The sequence below is a fragment of the Anser cygnoides genome, chromosome W (assembly GCF_040182565.1).
Source record: "Anser cygnoides isolate HZ-2024a breed goose chromosome W, Taihu_goose_T2T_genome, whole genome shotgun sequence".
Lineage (NCBI taxonomy): Eukaryota > Metazoa > Chordata > Aves > Anseriformes > Anatidae > Anser > Anser cygnoides.
This window is the reverse complement of record NC_089911.1, coordinates 7,917,989-7,939,044: the sequence shown is the minus strand read 5'-3', so window position 1 is coordinate 7,939,044 and position 21,056 is coordinate 7,917,989. Positions and strand designations below refer to the sequence as shown.

At 63.9% G+C, this 21,056-nt stretch overlaps 2 protein-coding genes across 5 annotated transcripts; both read right to left on the bottom strand.

The window, feature by feature from the left end:
* Positions 1 to 1,111: 1,111 nt before the first annotated feature.
* On the bottom strand, positions 1,112 to 9,784 carry LOC136788661 (NEDD8-conjugating enzyme Ubc12). The gene is made up of 6 exons (XM_066987298.1): positions 9,334 to 9,784; positions 6,901 to 6,995; positions 5,685 to 5,723; positions 4,388 to 4,491; positions 3,067 to 3,130; positions 1,112 to 1,454 (listed from the first exon to the last, which is right to left on the bottom strand). Exons 1-6 carry the CDS (start codon positions 9,440 to 9,442, stop codon positions 1,314 to 1,316), a joined length of 552 nt encoding a protein of 183 aa, XP_066843399.1. The 5' UTR covers positions 9,443 to 9,784; the 3' UTR covers positions 1,112 to 1,313.
* Positions 9,785 to 11,024: 1,240 nt separating this feature from the next.
* Positions 11,025 to 20,958, bottom strand: LOC136788643 (transcription intermediary factor 1-beta-like). Of its 4 annotated transcripts, XM_066987247.1 has the most exons (19): positions 20,651 to 20,958; positions 19,428 to 19,540; positions 19,201 to 19,333; positions 18,821 to 18,956; positions 17,844 to 17,960; positions 16,847 to 16,961; positions 16,607 to 16,753; positions 15,262 to 15,376; positions 15,080 to 15,165; positions 14,697 to 14,952; positions 14,576 to 14,615; positions 14,336 to 14,395; positions 13,741 to 13,951; positions 13,529 to 13,646; positions 13,344 to 13,479; positions 11,880 to 11,997; positions 11,699 to 11,773; positions 11,483 to 11,617; positions 11,025 to 11,381 (listed from the first exon to the last, which is right to left on the bottom strand). In XM_066987247.1, exons 1-19 carry the CDS (start codon positions 20,820 to 20,822, stop codon positions 11,238 to 11,240), a joined length of 2,427 nt encoding a protein of 808 aa, XP_066843348.1. In that variant the 5' UTR covers positions 20,823 to 20,958; the 3' UTR covers positions 11,025 to 11,237. The 4 variants fall into 4 exon arrangements, 1 of the variants encoding a protein (XP_066843348.1); XR_010827297.1 differs by having other exon boundaries at positions 11,225 to 11,381; positions 11,876 to 11,997; positions 13,344 to 13,646; XR_010827295.1 differs by having other exon boundaries at positions 11,225 to 11,381; positions 11,876 to 11,997; positions 13,344 to 13,646; positions 14,576 to 14,952.
* Positions 20,959 to 21,056: the final 98 nt, after the last annotated feature.

The window sequence follows — 21,056 nt, the reverse complement described above, 5'->3', positions numbered from 1 at the left end:
TGGGAGGGCACTGGGACTGACTGGGGGGGGCACTCGGACAGACTGGGGGGGCACTGGGACAGACTGGAAGGCATCGGGACCAACTGGGAGGGCACTGGGACCGACTGGGAGGGTACTGGGATATACCGGGGGGGCACTGGATATACTGGGGTGCACTGGGACAGATTAGGAGGGCACTGGGACAGACTGGGAGGCACCAGAACCAACTGGGGGGCACTGGGACATACTGGGGGGCACTGGGACTGACTGAGAGGGCACTGAGACATACTGGGGGGCACTGGGGTATACTGGGAGGCACCAGAACCAACTGGGAGGGCACTGGGACCGACTGGAAGGCACTGGGATACACTGGGGGGCACTGGGTGCAGAAAAATCAGTGGACATCCCACCTACTGGGGCAAACTGGGCCATACTGGGAACACTGGGACAAGGAACTGGGGCACCTGGGGAGCACAAGAACATACTGGGGGGCACTGGGAGACGATGGGAGCAGGATGGGGCGCACTGGGAGGCACTGGAATGAGGAAATGGGGCAAACTGGGAGACACTGGGTGTACTGGGAGCACTGGGCGCAAACTGGGGGAACAAAGGAGGGGAAACTGGGCGTAATGGGAGCCCTAGGACAGGGCACTGGGCATACTGGGAGCCCCATGATGGGAGACTGGGCATAGTGGGAGCCATGTGATGGGCAACTGGGTGTACTGGGAGCTCCACAACAGGGAGACTGGACATACTGGGAGCCCCCGGACAGCGAACTGGGCGTAATAGGAGCCCCCGGACAGGGAACTGGGCGTACTGGGAGCCCCGGGAGAGGTGACTGGGCGTACTGGGAGCCCCGGGACGGGTGACTGGGTGTACTGGGAGCCCCGGGACGGGTGACTGGGCGTACTGGGAGCTCCACAACAGGGGAACTGGGCATACTGGGAGCCCTGCGGTGGGCAACTGGGCATACTGAGACTGCAAACTGGTTGCGCCGGGAGCCCTGGCACAGGCACGTGGTTGCACCAACCCCTCCCCGAACCCCCCCCCACCCCCCTCCCAGTATAAACCAGCATAAACCAGTCCCCAAAACGAAGCACAGAGAAGGAAGGGGGGAGGGGGGGGCCGCCGCTCGTTACCGTCGCCCTTTAATCACCCGCAAGGGGGGGGGGGGACTGGGAAAGGGGGGGGGGGGGACAGAAAGGAGGGGGCCCCCCCGCCCCCAGGGGGGCAATAAATAGGGGGGGGCGGAGGGGGGGCGGGGCAAAAAAATGGGGGGGGGGAGGGGGGCAAAAAAAAACGGGGGGGGGGGGCAAAAAAAAGGGGGGGGGGGGCTACTTGAGGCAGCGCTCGAAGTAGGTGGCGCCGACGTAGCCCCCCCGCAGCGAGCGCTGCACGTTCTGCTCAAACAGGCGCCGGTTGCTCTGCAGCACCTCCGCCGCCTCCTTGTTCAGGGGGTCCTCGGGGTTGGGCTCCTGCGGGGGGGGCACAGAGAGTTCAGTAAATAAATAAATACATAAATAAATAATAATAATAATAAAAATTAAAAATTAAAAAAATATTTTAAAAAATAAATTAAAAAGGTAAAAAGTTAAAAAGGTAAAAAAAATGAAAAATTAAAAATTAAAAAATAAAAATTTAAAATTTAAAAATTTAAAAATAAAAATTTTAAAAATAAAAAATAAAAAAATTAAAAATTAAAAAATAGAAAATTAAAAATTGAAAATTAAAAAAATAAAAAATAAAAAATAAAAAATTAAAATTTTAAAAATGAAAATTAAAAAATAAAAAATAAAAAATTAAAAAATTAAAAATTAAAAAATAAAAATACAATTAAAATTTAAAAATAAAAAAAATAAAAGAAATCGGAAAAGAAATGGAAAACATCGGAAAAAACGTCAGAAAGAAATCAGAAATAAATCAGAAATAAATCAGAAATAAATCAGAAAGAAAGAATCAGGAAAGAATCAGGAAAAGAAAATCGGAAAAAATCAGGAAAAAAAACCAAAAAAATCAGAAAAAAATCAGAAAAAATCAGAAATCAGAAAAAATCAGAAAAAAATCAGAAAAAATAAAATCAGAAAAAATCAGAAAAACAGAAAAAAATCAGAAAAAATTAGAAAACATCAGAAAAGAAAACCAGAAAAAAATCAGAAAAAAACAGAAATCAGAAAAAAAATCAGAAAAAAAACAGAAATCAGAAAATTCAGAAAAAATCAGAAATCAGAAAAAAATCAGAAAAAATTCAGAAAAAAAAATCAGAAAAAAAAAATAAAGGGGGGGGTTTGGGGGGAAACTCGCCAGGAGAAAGGGGAGGAGGGGTGAGTGCCCCCCCCCAGATTAATTGCCCCCCCCCCAGATTAATTATTCCCCCCCCAGATTAATTGCAGCCCCCCAAGATCAATTATGCCACCCGCAGGTTAATTGTGCCCCCCCCCGAGATTAATTACACCCCCCCCAGATTAATTGCGCCCCCCCGATTAGTTATTCCCCCCCATTGCCCCCCCCATTCCTTATTGCCCCCCCATTGCCCCCCATCCCTTATCGCCCCCCCATATTGCCCCCCCATATCCTTTATTGCCCCCCCCCCCTTATTGCCCCCCCAGGGACTCCTTAATGCCCCCCCCCATTCTTCCCCCCCCCCCCATACCCCTAAATGCCCCCAGCAGCCCCCCCAACCCCCAAATGCCCCCCCCCCAAATCACCCAAACCCCTTCAATTCCCCCCCCCCGACCCCAAATTGCCCCCCCCAGGGCTACCAAAACCCCCCCGGGACCCCCCAAATCCCCCCCCAGGGCCACCAAAAATCTCCTGGGGACCCCCACCTGCCCCCCCCCCCCCCCCTTGATGCCCCCCCCCCAGGGGTAACAGCACCCCCAGGACCCCCTCCCCCCCCCCCCCCCCCACCTCCAAACACCCCCAGCATCAAAGGGGGGGGGGGGGGGGCGGGCTCCGGGCTCCCGTGGGCGTCCCCAGGGCCACCAAATGTCCCCGGGGGGGCCCACCCCAAAGCCGCGCCGGGTGGCCCCCACCCCAAAAAAAATAAATTGTGGGCCCCCCCCCCCCCCCCCCCAAAAAAAAGCTCACCAGGAAGAGGTACTGCAGGCCGTAGATGATGGAGTTTATCGTCAGGACGGGCTTCCAGTCCTCCCTGGGGGCACGGCCCGACGTCACCGGGGGGGCCACCGGGGCCACCAGCGAGGTAGCCACGGCCCCCCCCCCCACCCACGTTTAGGGCGCACGAGGAAACCGGGTGGGGGGGGGGCGTAATTCGTCCCCTTCTGCCCCCCTCAGCGGGAAGAAAGGGGGAGATGGGGGTTGGCGGCCACCTACGAGGGGTTGGTGGCCACCTCGGGGGGGTCGGTGGCCGCCTCGGGGGGGAGTTGGTGGCTGCCTCAGAGGGTTGGTGGCCACCTCAAAGGGAGGTTGGTGGCCACCTCAGGGGGTTCGTGGCCGCCTCAGGGGGTTCGTGGCCGCCTCAGGGGGTCGGTGGCCACCTCAGGGGGTCGGTGGCCACCTCACAGGGGGGTCGGTGGCCATCTAAGAGAGGTTGGTGGCCACCTCAGAGAGTTGGTGGCCGCCTCAGAGGGGTTCGTGGCCACCTCACAAGGGGTCGGTGGCCACCTCAGGGGGTCGGTGGCCACCTCACAGGGGAGTTGGTGGCCACCTCAGAGAGTTGGTGGCCACCTCAGAGGGGTTCGTGGCCACCTCAGAGGGGTTCGTGGCCACCTCAGAGGGGTCGGTGGCCACCTCAGAGGGGGGTTGGTGGCCACCTCAGGTATCGGTGGCTGCCTCAGGGGATTCATGGCCACCTCAGGGGTCGGTAGCCGCCTCAGGGGTTTGGTGGCCACCTCAGGTATCGGTGGCTACCTCAGGGGTCGGTGGCCACCTCAGGGGGGAGTTGGTGGCCACCTCAGGTATCGGTAGCCGCCTCAGGGGGTTCGTGGCCACTTCAGGGGGTCGGTGGCCGCCTCACAGGGGAGTTGGTGGCCACCTCAGGGGTCGGTGGCCACCTCAGAGTGGGGTTGGTGGCCACCTCAGGTATCGGTGGCTGCCTCAGGGGATTCATGGCCACCTCAGGGGTCGGTAGCCGCCTCAGGGGGTTGGTGGCCACCTCAGGGGGTTGGTGGCCACCTCACAGGGGGGTTGGCAGCCACCTCACGGGGGGTTCGTGGCCGCCTCAGAGGTCGGTGGCCACCTCAGGGGGTTGGTGGCCACCTCAAAGGGGTCGGTGGCCACCTCAAAGGGGGGTCGGTGGCCACCTCACAGGGGGGTTGGCGGCCGCCTCACAGGGGGGTTGGCGGCCGCCTCACAGGGTTGGTGGCCACCTCAGGTATCGGTGGCCACCTCAGGGGGTTCGTGGCCACCTCAGGGGTCGGTGGCCACCCCGGGGGGTTTGGTGGCCCACCTGAGGATGTTGAGGCAGACGTTGCCCTCCAGGTCGATGTTGGGGTGGTAGACCATCGTCTCGCACTTCACCTTGGGGGGGTCGTGGGGGTAGCCCTGGCCGACCTGGGCGGGGGGGGGACAAAGACGTGGCTACCAGGAAGGGCTTGGTGGCCACCTGGGTGGTTGCGGTAGCCACCTGGTCGTTGTCCCTAGCCCAAAGCGCCCGGCGGGTGCGGGTGACGGTCGCGGCGCGGCGGGCAGCCCCGGGGCGGCGGGCGCGGTTTGGTGGCCACGGGTCGCGGTTTGGTGGCCACCAAGGGCTGGTTCCTGTCCCGACCCACCAAGTGGCCACTGGTCCTGTATGGGTGGCCACCATGTCCCCCATCCCACTTCTAACGTTCAGGGTGAAGCTGTGGCCACTGGTCACACCTCGGTGGCCACAGAATGGGCACTTGGCTACCGGTGAGGTCTTGGTGACCACCAAGCCCTGGTCCCAGTCTGAACTCACCAAGTGGCCACTGGTCCTGTCCAGGTGGCCACCAAGCCCTCCCGGCCCTCCTCTGATGTGTAGGGTGAATCCGTGGCCGCTTGTCATGCTTTGGTGGCCACCAGCTCCTACCACAACCCACAGGGCAGATACCTGGCTACTAGTCAGGTCTCAGTGGCCACCAAGCCCTAGCCCCAGTCTGAACTCACCAAGTGGCCACTGATCCTGTCCAGGTGGCCACCAAGCCCTCCCGGCCCACCTCTGATGTTTAGGGTAAATCCGTGGCCACTGGTCACACCTCAGTGGCCACAGGGTGGACACTTGGCTACCAGTCAGGTCTTGGTGACCACCAAGCCCTGGTTAGTTCAGATTGGGACCAAGTGGCCACTGGTCCTGTCCAGGTGGCCACCAAGCCCCCCATCCCACCTCTAACATACAAAGTGAATCAGTGGCCACTTGTCACACCTCGGTGGCCACACGGCGGCCACTTGGCTACCGGTCCGCTCTCGGTGGCCACCACCCCGCGGTCCCCATCCCAACCCACCGAGTGGCCGCACGCCACCTTCTGGTGGCCACAGCTCCCACCTCGGTGGCCACCCCCCACCCCCCACACGGTGGCCACACGCCACCTTCTGGTGGCCACAGCTCAGCTCCCGGTGGCCACCAACCTCCCGGAGCCGCAAGCCCACCGCCGCGGGTCCCACCGCGGTGGCCACGGGTCCCGCCTGGGTGGCCACGGGTCCCACCGCAGTGGCCACCACCCCCGGCCCATCTCGGTGGCCCGGGGGGGATTCGGTAGCCACGGGGCCCCCCCCGGCGCGGGACTGACCTTAAAGCTGAAGACGAATTTGCCTCCCTTGTAGAAACCCTAAAAGAGAGACGGGCGTCACCGGGGGGGGGCATTTTGGGGGGGGGGGGGGACATTTTTTGGGGACGGGGGGGCATTTTGGGGACGGGGGGCATTTTTGGGGATGGGGGCATTTTGGGGGGGGCATTTTTGGGGACGGGGGGGCATTTTTGGGGGGGACATTTTTGGGGGGACATTTTGGGGGGGGGGGACATTTTTGGGGACGGGGGGACATTTTTTGGGGACAGGGGGAGACATTTTTTTGGGGACGGGGGCGACATTTTTGGGGGGGGGCATGTTGGGGAGGGGGGACATTTTTTGGGGACGGGGGGACATTTTTTGGGGACGGGGGGACATTTTTGGGGACAGGGGGAGACATTTTTTTGGGGACGGGGGCGACATTTTTGGGGGGGGCATGTTGGGGAGGGGGGGACATTTTTTGGGGACGGGGGGACATTTTTTGGGGACGGGGGGACATTTTTTGGGGACGGGGGGACATTTTTTTGGGGGGGGGGGACATTTTTGGGGACGGGGGGACATTTTTGGGGACGGGGGGGACATTTTTTGGGTGGGGACATTTTTGGGGACGGGGGGACATTTTTTTGGGGGGGGGACATTTTGGGGACAGGGGGAGACATTTTTTTGGGGACGGGGGGACATTTTTGGGGGGGGCATGTTGGGGAGGGGGGACTTTTTTTGGGGACGGGGGGACATTTTTTTGGGGGGGACATTTTTGGGGACGGGGGGGACTTTTTTGGGGACGGGGGGACATTTTTTTGGGGGGGACATTTTTGGGGACGGGGGGACATTTTTGGGGGCGGGGGGGGACAAAAGAGAAGGCAGAGGGGGTTTACAGGGGGAATTTGGGGGTGGGGGGGACACGGGGGACCCCAAAAGGATGTGAGGGGGTCCTGAGGGGGGGGCAGGGATGGGGGGGGACCCCAAAGGGACAATGAGGGGGGTGACAATGGGGGTGACAATGGGGGGGGACAATGGGGGGGGACAATGGGGGTGTGTAGGGCCAGGAAGGGATTTTGGGGGGGGGATATAGGGGACAGGGCCCCGGGGGGGGTGGGGACGGCCAGGAGGGGGCCGGGGGGGCAGGGGGTGACGGGGGGTGTGACAACATGGGGGGGGGGGGTGACAAGGGGGGGGACAATGGGGGGGGTGACAATGGGGGGGGGACAGGGGGCCCCACCTCGTCGGGGCAGATGAGCAGGCGGAAGTGCAGGAGGTCGTCCTGGTCCGAGAAGTCGATCTCGCACGTCTTGGGCAGGTTCAGCTCGTTGATGTCTGGGGGGGGCACGGGGGGGTCAGGGGGGCTGCCCCTCCCCCCGCCCCCCCACCCCCATCCCAGTGCTCCCAGTAAGGCCCTGCTGGGATCGCTGCGGCCTGGGGTCCTCCACCGGGACCGGTTCAGTCCCAGTTCGGTCCCAGTTTGGTCCCAGTTTGGTGTCCCCCCTCTAGAAGTAGTATTGTTGCCCCCCCCCCTCCCCCCACCTCCCAGTATTCCCAGTATGCCCGCTGCCGGGACCAGTCTGCATCCACGCTGGGGTTGTGCTGGGACCGGTACGCAGATGCTGCTGGGGTTATACTGGGATCGCTGCGTGCCCCGTACTGGGGTCGTACTGGGACCAGTGGGCTCCATTACTAGGGCCATACTGGGACCAGTGGGCTCCCCCCCCACTAGGGCCATACTGGGACCAGTGGGCTCCCCCACTAGGGCCATACTGGGACCAGTGGGCTCCCCCTCCCCACCAGGGCCATACTGGGACCAGTGGGCTCCCCCCCCACTAGGGCCATACTGGGACCAGTGAGCTCCCCCCCGACACACTAGGGCCATACTGGGACTACTGGGCTCCCCTACTAGGGCCATACTGGGACCAGTGCCCCTCCTCCCCCCACTAGGGCCATACTGGGACCAGTGGGCTCCCCCACACACACTAGGGCCATACTGGGACCAGTGGGCTCCCCCACTAGGGCCATACTGGGACCAGTGGGCTCCATTACTAGGTCCATACTGGGACCAGTGGGCTCCCCACTAGGGCCATACTGGGACCAGTGAGCTCCCCCGACACACTAGGGCCATACTGGGACTACTGGGCTCCCCTACTAGGGCCATACTGGGACCAGTGCCCCTCCTCCCCCTCCACTACGGCCATACTGGGACCAGTGGGGTCCCCCTCAACAAAATGGGGCCATACTGGGACCAGTGTACATGCCACCCACTGTGGCCATACTGGGACCAGTTGCCCCTCCTCCCCGCCACAGCCATACTGGGACCAGTGCACGCCACCCACTACAGCCATACTGGGACCAGCACCCTCCTCTCCATTAAATGGGGCCATACTGGGACCAGTTGGCCCCCTCTTACACCCATACTGGGACCAGTGGGCTCTCCTCTGTTAAACGAGGCCATACTGGAACCAGTACCCCCCACCCTATGGCCGTACTGGAACCAGTACCTCCCACTTATAGCCATACTGGGACCAGTGCACCCCCCCCCCCGGCCCCCAGCCATACTGGGACCAGTGTGTGTCCCCAGCCTCCTCTCCAGTTACCCCCCAATCCCCCTACACTCCCTCCCAGTCCTTCCTAGTACCCCCAGTTACCCTCCACTCCCTCCCAGTTCTTCCCAGTCCCCCTCCAGTCCCTCCCAGCCTCCCCCAATCTCTCCAGTTACCCTCCCAATCCCTCCCAGTCCCCCCAGTTCCCCCCTCCACTCCCTCCCAGTTCCCCCCCAGTTCATCCCAGTCCCTCCCAGTCTCCCCATTTACCCTCCCAGTCCCTCCCAGTCCCCCCTAGTCCCTCCCAATCCCCCCAGTACCCCTCCACTCCCTCCCAGTTACCCCCCAGTCCCTCCCAGTCCCCCTCCACTCCCCCTCAGTCCCACCCAGTCCCCCCCAAGTCCCCCTCCAGCTCCCCCAGTCCCCCTCCACTCCCCCCCAGTGCCCCCCAGTTCATCCCAGTCCCTCCCAGTCTCCCCCAGTCCCCCTCCAGCTCCCCCAGCTGCCCCCCAGTCCCCTTCCACTCCCTCCCAGCCCCCCCACCCCCCCCAGTTACCCCCAATCCCTACCAGTCTCCCCCAGTCCCCTCCAATCCCTCCCAGTTACCCCCCAGTCCCCCTCCAGTTCCCCTCCACTCCCTCCCAGTTCACCCCAGTCCCCCTACTCCCTCCCAATCCCTCCCAGTCCCCCCCAGTCCCCCTCCACTCCCCCAGTCCCCCTCCACTCCCTCCCAGTTCATCCCAGTCCCCCCAGTTAACCCCCAATCCCTCCCAGTCCCCCCGAGTCCCCCTCCACTCCTTCCCAATCCCCCCAGTCCCCCTCCACTCCCTCCCAGTTACCCCCCAGTCCCCCTCCACTCCCTCCCAGTCCCCCTCCCAGCTCCCCCAGTCCCCCCCACTCCCCCCAGTCCCTCCCAGTCCCTCCCAGTTACCCCCCAGTCCCACTCCACTCCCTCCCAGTTACCCCCAAGCTCATCCCAGTCCCCCTCCACTCCCCCCCAGTCCCCCTCCACTCCCCCCCAGTCCCCCTCCACTCCCCCCCAGTCCCCCTCCACTCCCCCCCAGTCCCTCCCAGTCCCTCCCTGTCACCCCCCAGCCCCCCCCCAAGTTACCCCCCCCCCCAACCTTTCTGGATGCGGAGCTGCGCGGCCGAGGCCTTTTTGCTGGTGCCCTTGGTGCCTCCGGCCGATTCCTCCTCCTTCTTCTGCTGCTTCAGAGAGAACAGCTTGATCATCCTGCCGGGCCGGGGCCGGGCCGGGGCCGGGGCCGGGGCCGGGGCCGGGGGGGCGGCGGCGGAGCCGGGCTGGGCCCCCCCCGGCGGGGAGGAGGCGGCGGCGGCGGCGGCGGAGCCGGGCCCGGAACGGAGGCGGCGGCGGCGGGGAGGAGGAGGAGGGAGGAGGAGGCGGCAACGGCCGGCACCGCTCGGCAACTTCCGGAAGGCTTCGGCACTCTCCGGAAGGGGTTCGGGGCTTTCCGGAAGGCTTCGGGCTTTTCCGGAAGGGCTTCGGGCTTTTCCGGAAGGGCTTCGGGGCTTTTCCGGAAGGGCTTCTGGGCTTTCCGGAAGGGGTTCGGGGATCTTCGGGAGGCTCTTCGGAAGGGTTTCGGGGATCTTCGGGAGGCTCCGCAAGGATTTCGGGGATCTTCGGGAACCTCCGGGAGGGATTCGGGGCTCTTCGGGAGGCTCGGAAGGGCTTCGGGGCTCTTCGGCAACTTCCGGAAGGGATTCGGGGCTCTCCGGAACGGCTTCGGCTTTCTCGGAAGAGCTTCGGGTCTCTTCGAAAGAGCTTCGGGATTATCCGGAAGAGGCTTCGGGTCTTTCCGGAACGGCTTCGGGACTTTCCGTAACGGCTTCGGCTCTCTCCGGAAAAGCTTCGGGTCTCTTCGAAAGAGCTTCGGGATTGTCCGGAAGAGCCTTCGGGTCTTTCCGGAACGGCTTCGGGTCTCTTCGGAAGAGCTTCGGGGCTTTCCGGAAGGTGCTTCGGGTCTTTTCGGAACGCCTTCGGGATTCTCCGGAAAGGAGCCGGGAGGGGGGAATCGGAGGTTTCCGGGCAGGGTTCGGGAAGGCCCCCGGAACGCTTCGGGTTCGTCCGGAAGGAACGCGACTCGTTCCGGGTTCTTCCCTTCGGCTATTTCCGGAAGGGGTTCGGCTCTTTCCGGATTCTTCACCGGCGTTCTGCCGAGGAAGGGCTTTCGGCTCTTTCCGGAACGCTTCGGCACTTTCCGGCTCCGCGCCCTCCTCCCCGCCGCCTTCGTGTCTCGCCGGAAAACTTCGGCTCTTTCCGGAAGCCTCCCCGAACGCCGCCACCCCTCCCACACACAAACACCCGCTTCGGCTCTCTCCGGAAAGCTTCGGCTCTTTCCGCCTCCCCTCCCCTTTCCATCAGCCAATCCCGTGCCGAGGGGGAAGCTTGAGGCGCTCCAATTGGCTCAGCCGGTGCCAGGGAGGGGGCGGGGCCTCGCCGCCCTCCCATGGGCGCCGCCATCGTTGTTGAGGGCATCTCTCCCTTACTGGGTACAGGGAGGATGGGACCTTACTGGGACCAGTTCCCCCCCTCCCAGTCCCTCCAGTAAGGCTGCAGTGGGACCAGTCCCCCCTCTCCCAGCGCCCCTGGACCAGCTACAGCCCTCGCAACCCAGTTGGGCCCAAGTCCAACCCCCAGGGGGCTTGAGGGCGAGGGTGGAAGGGGGGGACCCCAAAAAGGGGAGACCCCAAAAAGGGAAGACCCAAAAAATGGGGGGGAAACCCCAAAAATGGGGGGGACCCCGGGGCCGGATCCTGCCCCAAGACGCCGAGGCCGCAGCAGGAGGCTCTCCACGAGGCTGAGAAAAGGCTTTATTACTTTAATAAACACAAACAAAGGAGGGGGGGACACAGGGACACCCCCAGGGTAATAAGGACGGGGTCACCCCCTTCTCCCTCCTCCTGGTGCTCCCTGAGGACACCAGGGCGGCGCCCCCAGCCCCCCCAATCCTCACTCCCCGGGGTAAAAAGGTGTGTGGGGGGGTAAAAACGGGGGTGGGGGGCGGGTTTACGGTGCTGAGGAGCCTTCAGCCCCGTCGGCGGGGCCGAGGGCCTCGAGGGCGGCGGCGAACTTGTGGTCGCCGAAGGCGGCGCTGAGCCGCTCCTCGAAGAAGCGCTGCAGGCCCAGGATGGACTGCACGTCCGCCTTATCCTGCGGGGGGGAGGAGAAAGGAGGGAAATGGGGGGGGTTAAAGGGGGTCCGGAGACCTTTAGGACCCCCCCAGGGGGGTGGTGGGGGTCTCCCCCCCCCACCTCCGTCAGGCGGTTGAACTGCCGGATCATGCGCCAGACGTCGCGGGCGAACTCCTCGGGGTGGCCGTAGCCAGGGGTGAGCTTCCCCTGCAGCTTGGCGCGGATCAGGGTCAGGTCGATGGCGTCGCGGCCCTCCTGAGGGGGGAGGAGGATCACGGGGGGGGTGGATCCCCCCCTATGGGATCCCTGGCGATCCCCGAGGGGCGCAGGACTCACCAGGGAGCTGGAGAGGCGGTGCAGGGGCCGCCAGGGCTCATGGCAGAGGAGCTGCAGCAGGACGTACTCGCACTTCTGCGGGGAAGAGGGTTCAAAAGGGATCCCCCCCTTCCGATCCCTTTCCCGGCAGTGGATCCCTGGATCCCTGCCCCTGGGGGGGGGGGGGGGCACAAATACCCACGCGCTGGTCCGGGGGGCAGAGGGCGGGGGGCTGCTCCTCCGCGGGGCCGGGGCAGGCGGGGGCGAGGTCCTCGCCGGGGGGCGCCGGGTCCTGGCACAGCAGGCAGAGCCAGTCGTGGCTGCGGGATCGCCGAGGGATCGGGTGAGGGGATCGGGTGAGGGGATCGGGTGGCCCCCACCCCTCCCAGCTGGCTTCCTGCAGAGGGGGAAGAGCCCCCACCATGGGAGCCCGGAGCTCAACGGGGGGGAATGGCGGGGGATCTGGGATCGAGTGGATCCCATGGGGAGTGGCTCCCCCAGGATCAGGTGAGGGGGATCAGGTGAAGGGAGCGGGTGGCCCCCACCCCTCCCAGCTCGCTTCCTGGGGAGGGGGCAGAGCCCCCACCATGGGAGCCTGGAGCTCCATGGGGGGGGGCGGGGGGATCCGGGATCAAGTGGATCCCCTGGGGAGCGGCTCCCCTGGGATCGGGTGCGGAGATCGGGCAGCCCCCACCTCTCCCAGCTGCCTTCCTGCGCAGGGGGCTGAGCCCTCACCGTGGGAGCCTGGAGCTTGACGGGGGGGATCTGGGATCAAGTGGATCCCGTGGGGAGCGGCTCCCCCAGGGTCAGAGAGAGGTCCATAAACGAACGGCTGGCTCTCCGCAGGGATCCCAGCAGTAGATCCCAAGCGATACAGGTGCGCTGTATAGATCCCCCGCTGGACTGGGATCCCCCAGGGGAGAGCAGAGCCCCAGGCGGGGCCGATTCAGCGGCTTCCCCCCAGAATTTTGGGATCAACAGGCCAAGAGATCCCCGAGACATGGAGGGGGGAGGGGGGGGGGGGTTCGAGGGGTGGATTCCCACGTCGATCCCCAAAGAGCAGATCCCTGGGGGGCGCTGTGGTCAGTCAGGCCCCCCAGAGGGATCAAGAGCAGATCTCCAAGGATCGCGGGCAGGTACCTGGATAGTTCCGGGAGCTCAGATCCCCGGGGATCCCCGGGAGCGGCTCAGGATCTCGAAATCGGGGGAAGAATCGGATCCCAGAGGCCAGCGAGATCACCCACCCCCGGGGATCCAGCGAGTCCCCCCTCCTGAAGAATCGGGATCCCAAAGGCCTGGCCCTGCTGGGCGATCCCCGAAGATCCCGGGAGCGGATCCCCCAAAGATCCCCCCCCCCGTGTCCCCCACACTCCACAGGGGTGCGCAACCCCAAAAAGCAGGGAGGATCCCGCGGCCGAGGAACCCCAAAGGGGACGGGGAGCTGGGGCAGGAGCGGATCCCCCGAAGATCCAGGGAGCGGATCCCCTGAAGATCCCCCCCGTGTTCCCCAGATGCCACGGGGGTGGGCAACCCCAAAAAGCAGGGAGGATCCCGCAGCCGAGGACCCCCCAAAGGGGACGGGGAGCGGGGGGGCAGGAGCGGATCCCAGGGATCCGGGGAGGGGTCAAGGGCAGATCCCGGCGGATCGCCGCGGACCAGGACGTACCCGGGGACCTCGTGGAGGGCGGGCAGGTGGCAGTCGAGGTGGTAGCAGCGCTCGCAGAGGTCGCACATCACCACGGCGCCCGCCTGGCAGCAGACGCGGCAGCACGAGACGTTGCGGGAGGTCCTGGGGGGGGCTGGGGGCTGGGGGTGGGCAGGGGGGGCGGCCTCGGCAAGCCCGGGGGGGATTTCGGGGTTTTGGGGGAGGGGGGGGAGGAAGGGGGAGCGCCCCAGGGTGCTCGGGGAGCAGCCCCACGGGCTTCGCGTCCTGCTGCGCGTCCCCGATGGCCGATTCCTGCTGCTCCTCCTGGGGGGGGGGGCGTAAAATTAAAAATAAATAAAAGGGGGGGGGGTGAGAAAGGGGGGAGAAAGGAGGCGAGGACGGACGGACGGACGCTCACCTTGACAGCAGGAGGCGGCGGGGTGGGGGGCCGGGGCTGCGCCCCCCCCCGCTCGATGATGATGAGGTTGAACTCCTCGGCGGTGGTGCCGGGGAAGACGCGGAAGGAGGGGGGCTGCGCCCCCCCCGCCAGGTCCAGGTCCAGGCGCTCCAGGCTGACCCGCGGCACTTTGCGGAGGAGGGGGCTCCCCGGACCCCCAGGGGGGTGGCTCCTGGTCGGGGGGGGGGGGGATTTAGGATTTTTTTTGGGGTGGGGGAGCCCCCCGTAAGGGCTTTGGAGGATTTGGTTGGGGTTTGGGGTGGGGCAGCGCCTGGGTTGAGCAGGAGGGGAGCCCCATGGCACCCCCAGGAATTGAGGGGGGGGACACAAGGGACAGGGGGGGCCCAGCGACCCCCCCACACCCCCCTTTGGGGGCAAGGAGTTGGGGGGGGGGGGGAACAAGGGATGGGGGGACCCCAAGATGAAGTGACGGGGACACGGCGGTCACAGGAGCCTCAGGAAAGGGGGGGGGGGGGGGGGACACAAGGGACAGGAGGGGTGCGGGGGGGTCCCCAGCTGCCTCCCCCCCCCCCCCCCCCAAATTTCTCCTCATTACCGCTTAACGAGCAGCTTCTTAACGAACTTCTCCTCCCCAGGAGGACTCCCGCGTTTTCTCCTGAAAGGGGGGGGGGGGGGGGATCCATCAGGGCACCTCCCCGGAGGCGGGAGCAGCTCGGGGGGGACCCTGAGAGACCCCCCCCCCAAAAAAAATGGGGGTCCCCCAGGGCAGGGAGGGGGCAGAGCCCCCCCCCAGGGAGGATGACAACGGGGACACCGAGTGACGAAGGCCGCTCACCGCTTCGTTCCCGCGACGGCGCCCTCGGGAGAGGCGGCGCCTGCCGAGAGAGCGCCACGTCGGGGCCTTCCTCCCTCTCCTCCTCCTCCTCGCCCCCTCCCCGCGTCACCCCCGCGCTCACCCAGCTCGGCACCGGCGTCCCCGGGGGTCTCGGTCACCTGCGGGTCGAGGTGGGGAGGGGACAGGTGGGGACAGCCCAGCCCCTCCGTCCCCGAGGGCAAGCGAGGCTGGGGGGGCGTCCCCCCCCCGCCGCCCTCTTGGGGGTCGCCGGGGGTCCCCTGCCCGTCCCCGCCCCCGATTTGGGGGCCCGGGGGGGGCTGCAGGAGGGGGCCGGGGGCGTACTGCCCTTCGCTGACCACCGTGGCGTGCGGGGGGGCCTGAAAACAAAGGAAAAAAAAAGAGGGGGGGGGCAGTTAAAGAGAAGGGGGGGCACACAGAGGTATGAGAACCCCCCCCAAAAATAAATCCACGCCCTATTCCCCCCCCCCAGCCCCGGGGGGGTACCTGCGAGGGGCCCGCAGCGGGGCTGGCGGCCGGCGGCTGGGGGCTGAGGGGCGGCGGGGGGAGGCTGCGCTCCGAAACGATGGTGCCTGCGAGGGAAGCAGCGTTGGGGGGGTCAGTGGAGGAGTTTTGCCCCCCCCTTTTTGTCCCCAGGATGTCCCCCAGAAGGCCGGGGGGGGGCTCACCGAAGCTCTCGGCGCTCTTGGTCCAGGCGTTGAGGTCCCACTTGAACTTCATGTCGCCCTGCGGCTCCACGGGGTCCACGATCATCTTGAGGGCGCGCTGGAGCTGGAAGTAGATCTGGGGGAGGGGGACACACGGGGGGAGGGCGCTCGTCACCACGCGGGGGACGTCGGCGAGGGTGGGGCGGGGGGGGGGGGCACGCATGTGGCAGAGCCCCCATCGCACCGTGGGGACACCAAGGGGACACGTGGCAGCACCCCAAGGACACCCATGACACTGTGGGGACATCAAGGGGACACGTGGCAGCCCCCCAGTGCCACTTGTCACCTCGTGGGGACCCTACGGGGACACGTGGCAGCACCCCAAGGGCATCCATGGCACTGTGGGGACACCAAGGGGACACATAACAGCACCCCAAGGGCACCCATCACACCATGGGGTCACCATGGGGACAAGTGGCAGTGTCCCAAGGGCACCCATCAGGCTGTAGGGACACCAAGGGGATGCGTGGCAGCACCCCGAGGGCACTTGTCACCTCGTAGGGACCCAGTGGGGACAGATGGCAGAGCCCCAAGGGCACCCATCACACTGGGGGGACCCTGTGGGGACACATACCAGCACCCCAAGGGCACCCGCTGCACTGGGGGGACCCCATGGGGACACGTGGCAGCACCCCAAGGGCACCTAACACACCATGGGGACACCAAGGGGACACATGGCAGCGCCCCAAGGGCACTTGTCATATCCTGGGGACCCTGTGGGGACACGTGGCAACACCCCAAGGACACCCATCACACCATGGGGGACCCCGTGGGGACAAGTGGCAGCACCCCAAGGGGACCCAACACACCACGGGGACCCCATGGGGACAAGTGGCAGCACCCCAAGGGCACCCAACACACCATGAGGACCACGGGGGGACACGTGGCAGCGCCCCAAGGCCACTTGTCACATCCTGGGGACCCTGGGGGGACACTTGGCAGCGCCCCAGGGCCACTTGTCACATCTTGGGGACCCCAGGGGGACACGTGGCAGCCCTCCAAGGCCACTTGTCACCTCGTGGGACCCTGGGGGGAGACGTGGCAGCCCCCCAACACCACTTGTCACATCCTGTGGACCCTGGGGGGACACGTGTCAGCCCCCCAGGGCCACTTGTCACCTCGTGGGGCCACCCAGCAGCACCCACCCATCACCCCCCAAGGCCCCACCGCGACCCCAAGACCCCACCGCAGCCCCCCGGGGGCCACGGAGCAGAACCCGGGGGACACCGTGGGGCCAAGAGACCCCCCGTTAACCCCCCCCGGGGGGGGGGCCGCAAAGGGACGTGTCCCCCCCCCAGCCCCTCACCAGCTTCTTGGAGAGCAGCAGCGCCGTGCTGTTGTCGCTCTCCAGGGCCCAGGAGGTGAAGCGCAGGACGTGCTCCTGGTGCCGCTGCAGCTTGGTCATGGCCCAGTGCTGCCGCTCCAGCTTCTCCTGCTGCCCCTCGGTCACCTTCTGCGGGGGACGGGGACACCGCGGGGGGGTGGAAAGGAGGAAGGGACACGCGGGGGGGGTTGGGGGGGCGCGGGGAGGGGGCGGCGGGCTCACCTGGGCGTCGCTCACCAGCGCCTTGCCGCGTTTGTTGAGCTCCTTCATGATCTGCAGGATGGCCATCTTCACGTCCACCTGCACCCGCTTCTGCACGTCCGTCACCTGGCGGATGCTGCCGGCCGGCGGGGGGGCGAAAGAGAAGGATGGGAGGGGGGAAGAAACCCCCCCAGGGGGAAATAATCTCCCCCGGGGGGAAATAATCCTCGCCAGGGGGGAAATAATCCTCCACCGGGGGGGAAATAATCCTCGCCGAGGTGTAAATAATCCCTCCTGGCGATAAATAATCCTCGCCGGGGGATAAATAATCCTCCCCGGGGGGGGTAAATAATCCTCGCCGGGGGGGAATAGTCCCCCCTGGGGGCAAATAATCCTCCCACGGGGGTAAATAGTACCCCCTGCAGGGTAAATAATCCTCCCTGGGGCAAATAATCCTCCCCTGGGGGTACGTAATCCCCCCGGGGTGTAAGTAATCCTCGCCAGGGGATAAATAATCCCCTCAGGGGGCAAATAATCCCCCCTTGGCAGAAAATAATCCTCGCCAGGGGGCAAATAATCCCCCCCCGGGGGGGGGGGATAATCCTCCCTGGGGGAGAAATAATCCGCCCCCGGGGGGAGGCAAATAATCCCCCCTTGGGGCAAATAATCCTCCCCGGGGGACAAATAATCCCCTCCGGGGGACAAATAATCCTCCCCAAGGGGTAAATAATCCTCCCCTGGGGGGCAAATAATCCTCCCCCCAAGAGAGCAAATAATCCTCCCTGGGGACAAATAATCCTCGCCAGGGTGTAAATAATCCCCCCAGGGGATAAATAATCCCCCCTGGCAGAAAATAATCCTCCCCGGGGGGTGGGGCAAATAATCCTCTCCTGGGGGTAAATAATCTGCCCTGGGGGGTAAGTAATTCCTCCTGGGGGGCAAATAATCCTCCCCGGGGGACAAATAAACCCCCCTGGGGGCAAATAATCCCCCCCCGGGGGCAGGGGGGGGCACGTACGAGCTGCGCACTTCCTTGGTGGAGCGCTGGAGGCTGGCGTGTTTGTCGCCCAGGCGCTTGAGCAGCGTGGCCAGCATCTTGCGCTGGTTCCTCACCGCGTCCTCCAGGAACTGGTACCTGTGCGGGGGGGGGGGTTAGTTTATTAATTAATAATGATTAATTTATTAATTAATGCGTTAAAAAGCAATTAGTTGGGGTTGAGGCGGTGACTGAGCTGAAAACCCCACAGTTATTTACCTATTTACGCTAATTGCACTCCCGCGCGTCAAAACTGCTTTAAATCCACCTAATCAGCTGGTTAACAAATAAAACTATCCACTCATCTAAACGTAAGCTAATCAGTTATTTAACCAGGTAATTAAACACCTAACGAGTTACTAACTAAAAATTAAGTTAATACAATCAGCTCAGATTATTAAATTCATTTTTTAGAGCTGACAAACCGGCTGCCTCCATCTCCTCGAACCTAAATCCGATTTAACCTCCCCGAAACCCCACTTTAACACCTCCCAAAAACAGTTTAAATCCCCCCCAGGCAAAATAATTAGCTAATTAACAAAGTAACCCAGCGGTTCAGTAGCAGATTCTTCGGTTAAAACTGAAAATTAACAAAAAAAGAAATGAGGTATTACTCGCTCGGTCCGTTCAGGAACACAATTACAGCAAAATCAGCTAAAAATAAAGTTCATTTTTAGTTAAAAATTGGCAATAATTAGGTAATTAACTCCCTTAAATTGCTCTTAATAATTAATGGAGCAATTCAGGTATTTATTTATCTTCTCATGTTTTAATTAAAAGGCATTTAAGGGGCTACGTGGCCTCGGTGGTGAGATACAGGGGCGGTTTTGAGTCAAAAAACGAACATTTCAGGCATCCAACGCCCCGGGAACCTGGGCTTTGAAGCGCTAACAAGCAGGCTGATTGCGGCCCTGATTAATCAGCCTTCCCGCTTAATTAACGCCGCTTAATTAACTCACCGGTGGTCCTTGTGGGTGTTGAGCTGGCAGTCGCGGCAGGTGAGCACGTCGCAGGTGTCGCAGAAGAGGACGAGCGGCTCGCTCTTGTGCACGGCGCAGTACACGGCGCGCTCGCCCTCCTTCGCCCGGGCATTGCCTGCGGGTGATGTCATGATGACATCACGATGACGTCATGATAACGTCATCGAGAGGGACCCTCGGGTGCAGTGGGCAACCCTCCCGGTGGCTGGGATGGGATAAAAACGCCGCCGGGTGCAGCCCGGAGCAGCGCCGAGCGCGAGTGCAGCGCCCGGGTAGGGGTCGGTGATGCCGTGGCGGGCGGGGGGGGTGAAACCGGTGTGAAACCAGAGTGAAACCGGAGTGAAACCGGAGTGACGAACCTGCGGCTCGCACCGTGTGGTCCTTGGTGTACTTGACCCGCTGGTGGGCCTCCACGCAGGTCTCGCAGAGCGGCTCCGAGCACTCCACGCAGAAGCTGGTGGCCGGCGCGTTGTCCTCGCAGCTAGTGCAGCACTGCGGGGACAGCAAGGGCACGTGGCGGGGGGGGGGCTCCTACAGCTCGTTTAACCCCTCATTAACGATTAATTAAGCACGGGGGGCTCGTTACCTGGCCGGAGGCCTGGCTGGAGGCGGCCGCCTCGGGCCGGCTGTCCTTTAGGAAGTAGTTCTCCACCACGTCCTGCAGGCTGCACCGGTGCTTGCACACGGGGCAGTCGACCACTGCGGGGGCAACGAGGGAGGGGTGGGGGGCATCGGGGGGGGCTGGGGGGGCATCGTCACCCCGTTGTCACCCTCCCCCCCCCCCCCTGCTTCGTCACCCGGGTCCCCTGGGGGCTGCTTTGGTGGAGAACGCCGAAGATTTGGCAGCCTCAGGGCTTGAAGAGGTGGAAAATGGGTGCTGCGCCCCGGCCCCTTCTGCCCCCACCCCCCCAATTGCCCCCCCCCCCGGGTCTTCTGCCCCCCCTAATTACCCCTCCCGGGGCCTGCTGCATCCCCCATTACCCCCCAACTGCCCCTCCTGCCCCCCCCAGGCCTCCTACCCCCCCCCAAAGTACCCCCCATCCTCTCCTACCCCCCTAATTACCCCCCAGCCCCCCCCCCCGATTACCCCCCTCTAATTGCCCCCCTGGGTCTCCTACACCCCCCAATTGCCCCGCAGGCCCCCCCAGTTACCCCCCATCCTCTCCTATGCCCCCTAATTGCCCCCCAGCCCCCCAATTGCCCCCCATCCTCTCTTACCCCACCCAATAGCCCCCCCAAATTGCCCCCCAGACCTCAATTGCCTCCCAGGCCTCCCCAATTACCCCCCACCCTCTCCTACTCCCCCCAATTGCCCTCTAGGCCCCAAACTACCCCCCAAGCCCCCCCCATTACCTCCCCAATTGCCCCCCAACCCCCCCAATTGCCCCCCAGCCCCCCCTCAATTGCCCCCAATTGCCCCCTAGGCCCCCGAACTACCCCCCAGCCCCCCCCAATCACCCCCGTAATTGCCCCCCAGGCCCCCCAATCCCCCCCCAATTGCCCCCCGGCCCCCCCAATTGCCCCCTAGGCCCCCGAACTACCCCCCAGCCCCCCCCGTTACCCCCTCCAATTGCCCCCCAACCCTCCCAATTGCCCCTCAGGCCCCCCCAATTGCCCCCCACCCTCTCCTACTCCCCCCAATTGCCCTCCAGCCCCCCCCAATCGCCCCCTAAGCCCCAGAACTACCCCCCAGCCCCCCCCGTTACCCCCCCAACTGCCCCCCAGGCCCCCCCAATTGCCCCCCAACCCCTCCAATTGCCCCCCACCCACCCCAATTGCCCCCCGACCCCCCCCCGGCCCTACCCTCACCTGCCTCCCCGGCAGCGGCGGCCGGCCCCGGGCCTGGCTGCAGGCACTGGCGGCAGAGCGAGTGGAGGCAGGGCAGCAGCCGCGGCTCCCTGGCGGCCCTGAGGCGCTCCCGGCAGCCGCCGCAGCGCTCCAGGAGGTCCGGGGAGTCCGGGCGCTTCTCCGGGCCCGACATGGCGGCCGCCGCCCCCCTCAGCCCCCTCACGGGGGGACCCACGAGCAGGCGCCGGATGCGGCTCTGCGGCCGGCAGCCAATCAGCGGCGGCTCCCAGCGGGGTGGGAGGGGCAAAGAGGGGATTGACAGGCAGGGGAAGCAATGGGAGGTGAGGGCGGGGTGGCAAGGCAGGGAAGGAGGCGGAGGGGGTGGGGTTAAAGGGGTGTTGGCCAATCAAAGTGGGGAGGTGGAATG

Bases quoted from the DNA above. Each gene is read 5' to 3' on its own strand.
- LOC136788661 (XM_066987298.1), bottom strand. From the start codon at position 9,442: ATGATCAAGCTGTTCTCTCTGAAGCAGCAGAAGAAGGAGGAGGAATCG. The intron at 6,996-9,333 runs GTTGGGGGGGGG...TGCCCCCCCCAG, and splicing joins GCAGCTCCGCATCCAGAAAG to ACATCAACGAGCTGAACCTG. The intron at 4,492-5,684 runs GTCAGTCCCGCG...CCCCCCGCCCAG, and splicing joins AATTCGTCTTCAGCTTTAAG to GTCGGCCAGGGCTACCCCCA.
- LOC136788643 (XM_066987247.1), bottom strand. From the start codon at position 20,822: ATGTCGGGCCCGGAGAAGCGCCCGGACTCCCCGGACCTCCTGGAGCGC. The intron at 19,541-20,650 runs GTGAGGGTAGGG...TTGCCCCCGCAG, and splicing joins CGCCGCTGCCGGGGAGGCAG to TGGTCGACTGCCCCGTGTGC. The intron at 11,618-11,698 runs GTGAGTCCTGCG...CTCCCCCCTCAG, and splicing joins ACCGCCTCTCCAGCTCCCTG to GAGGGCCGCGACGCCATCGA.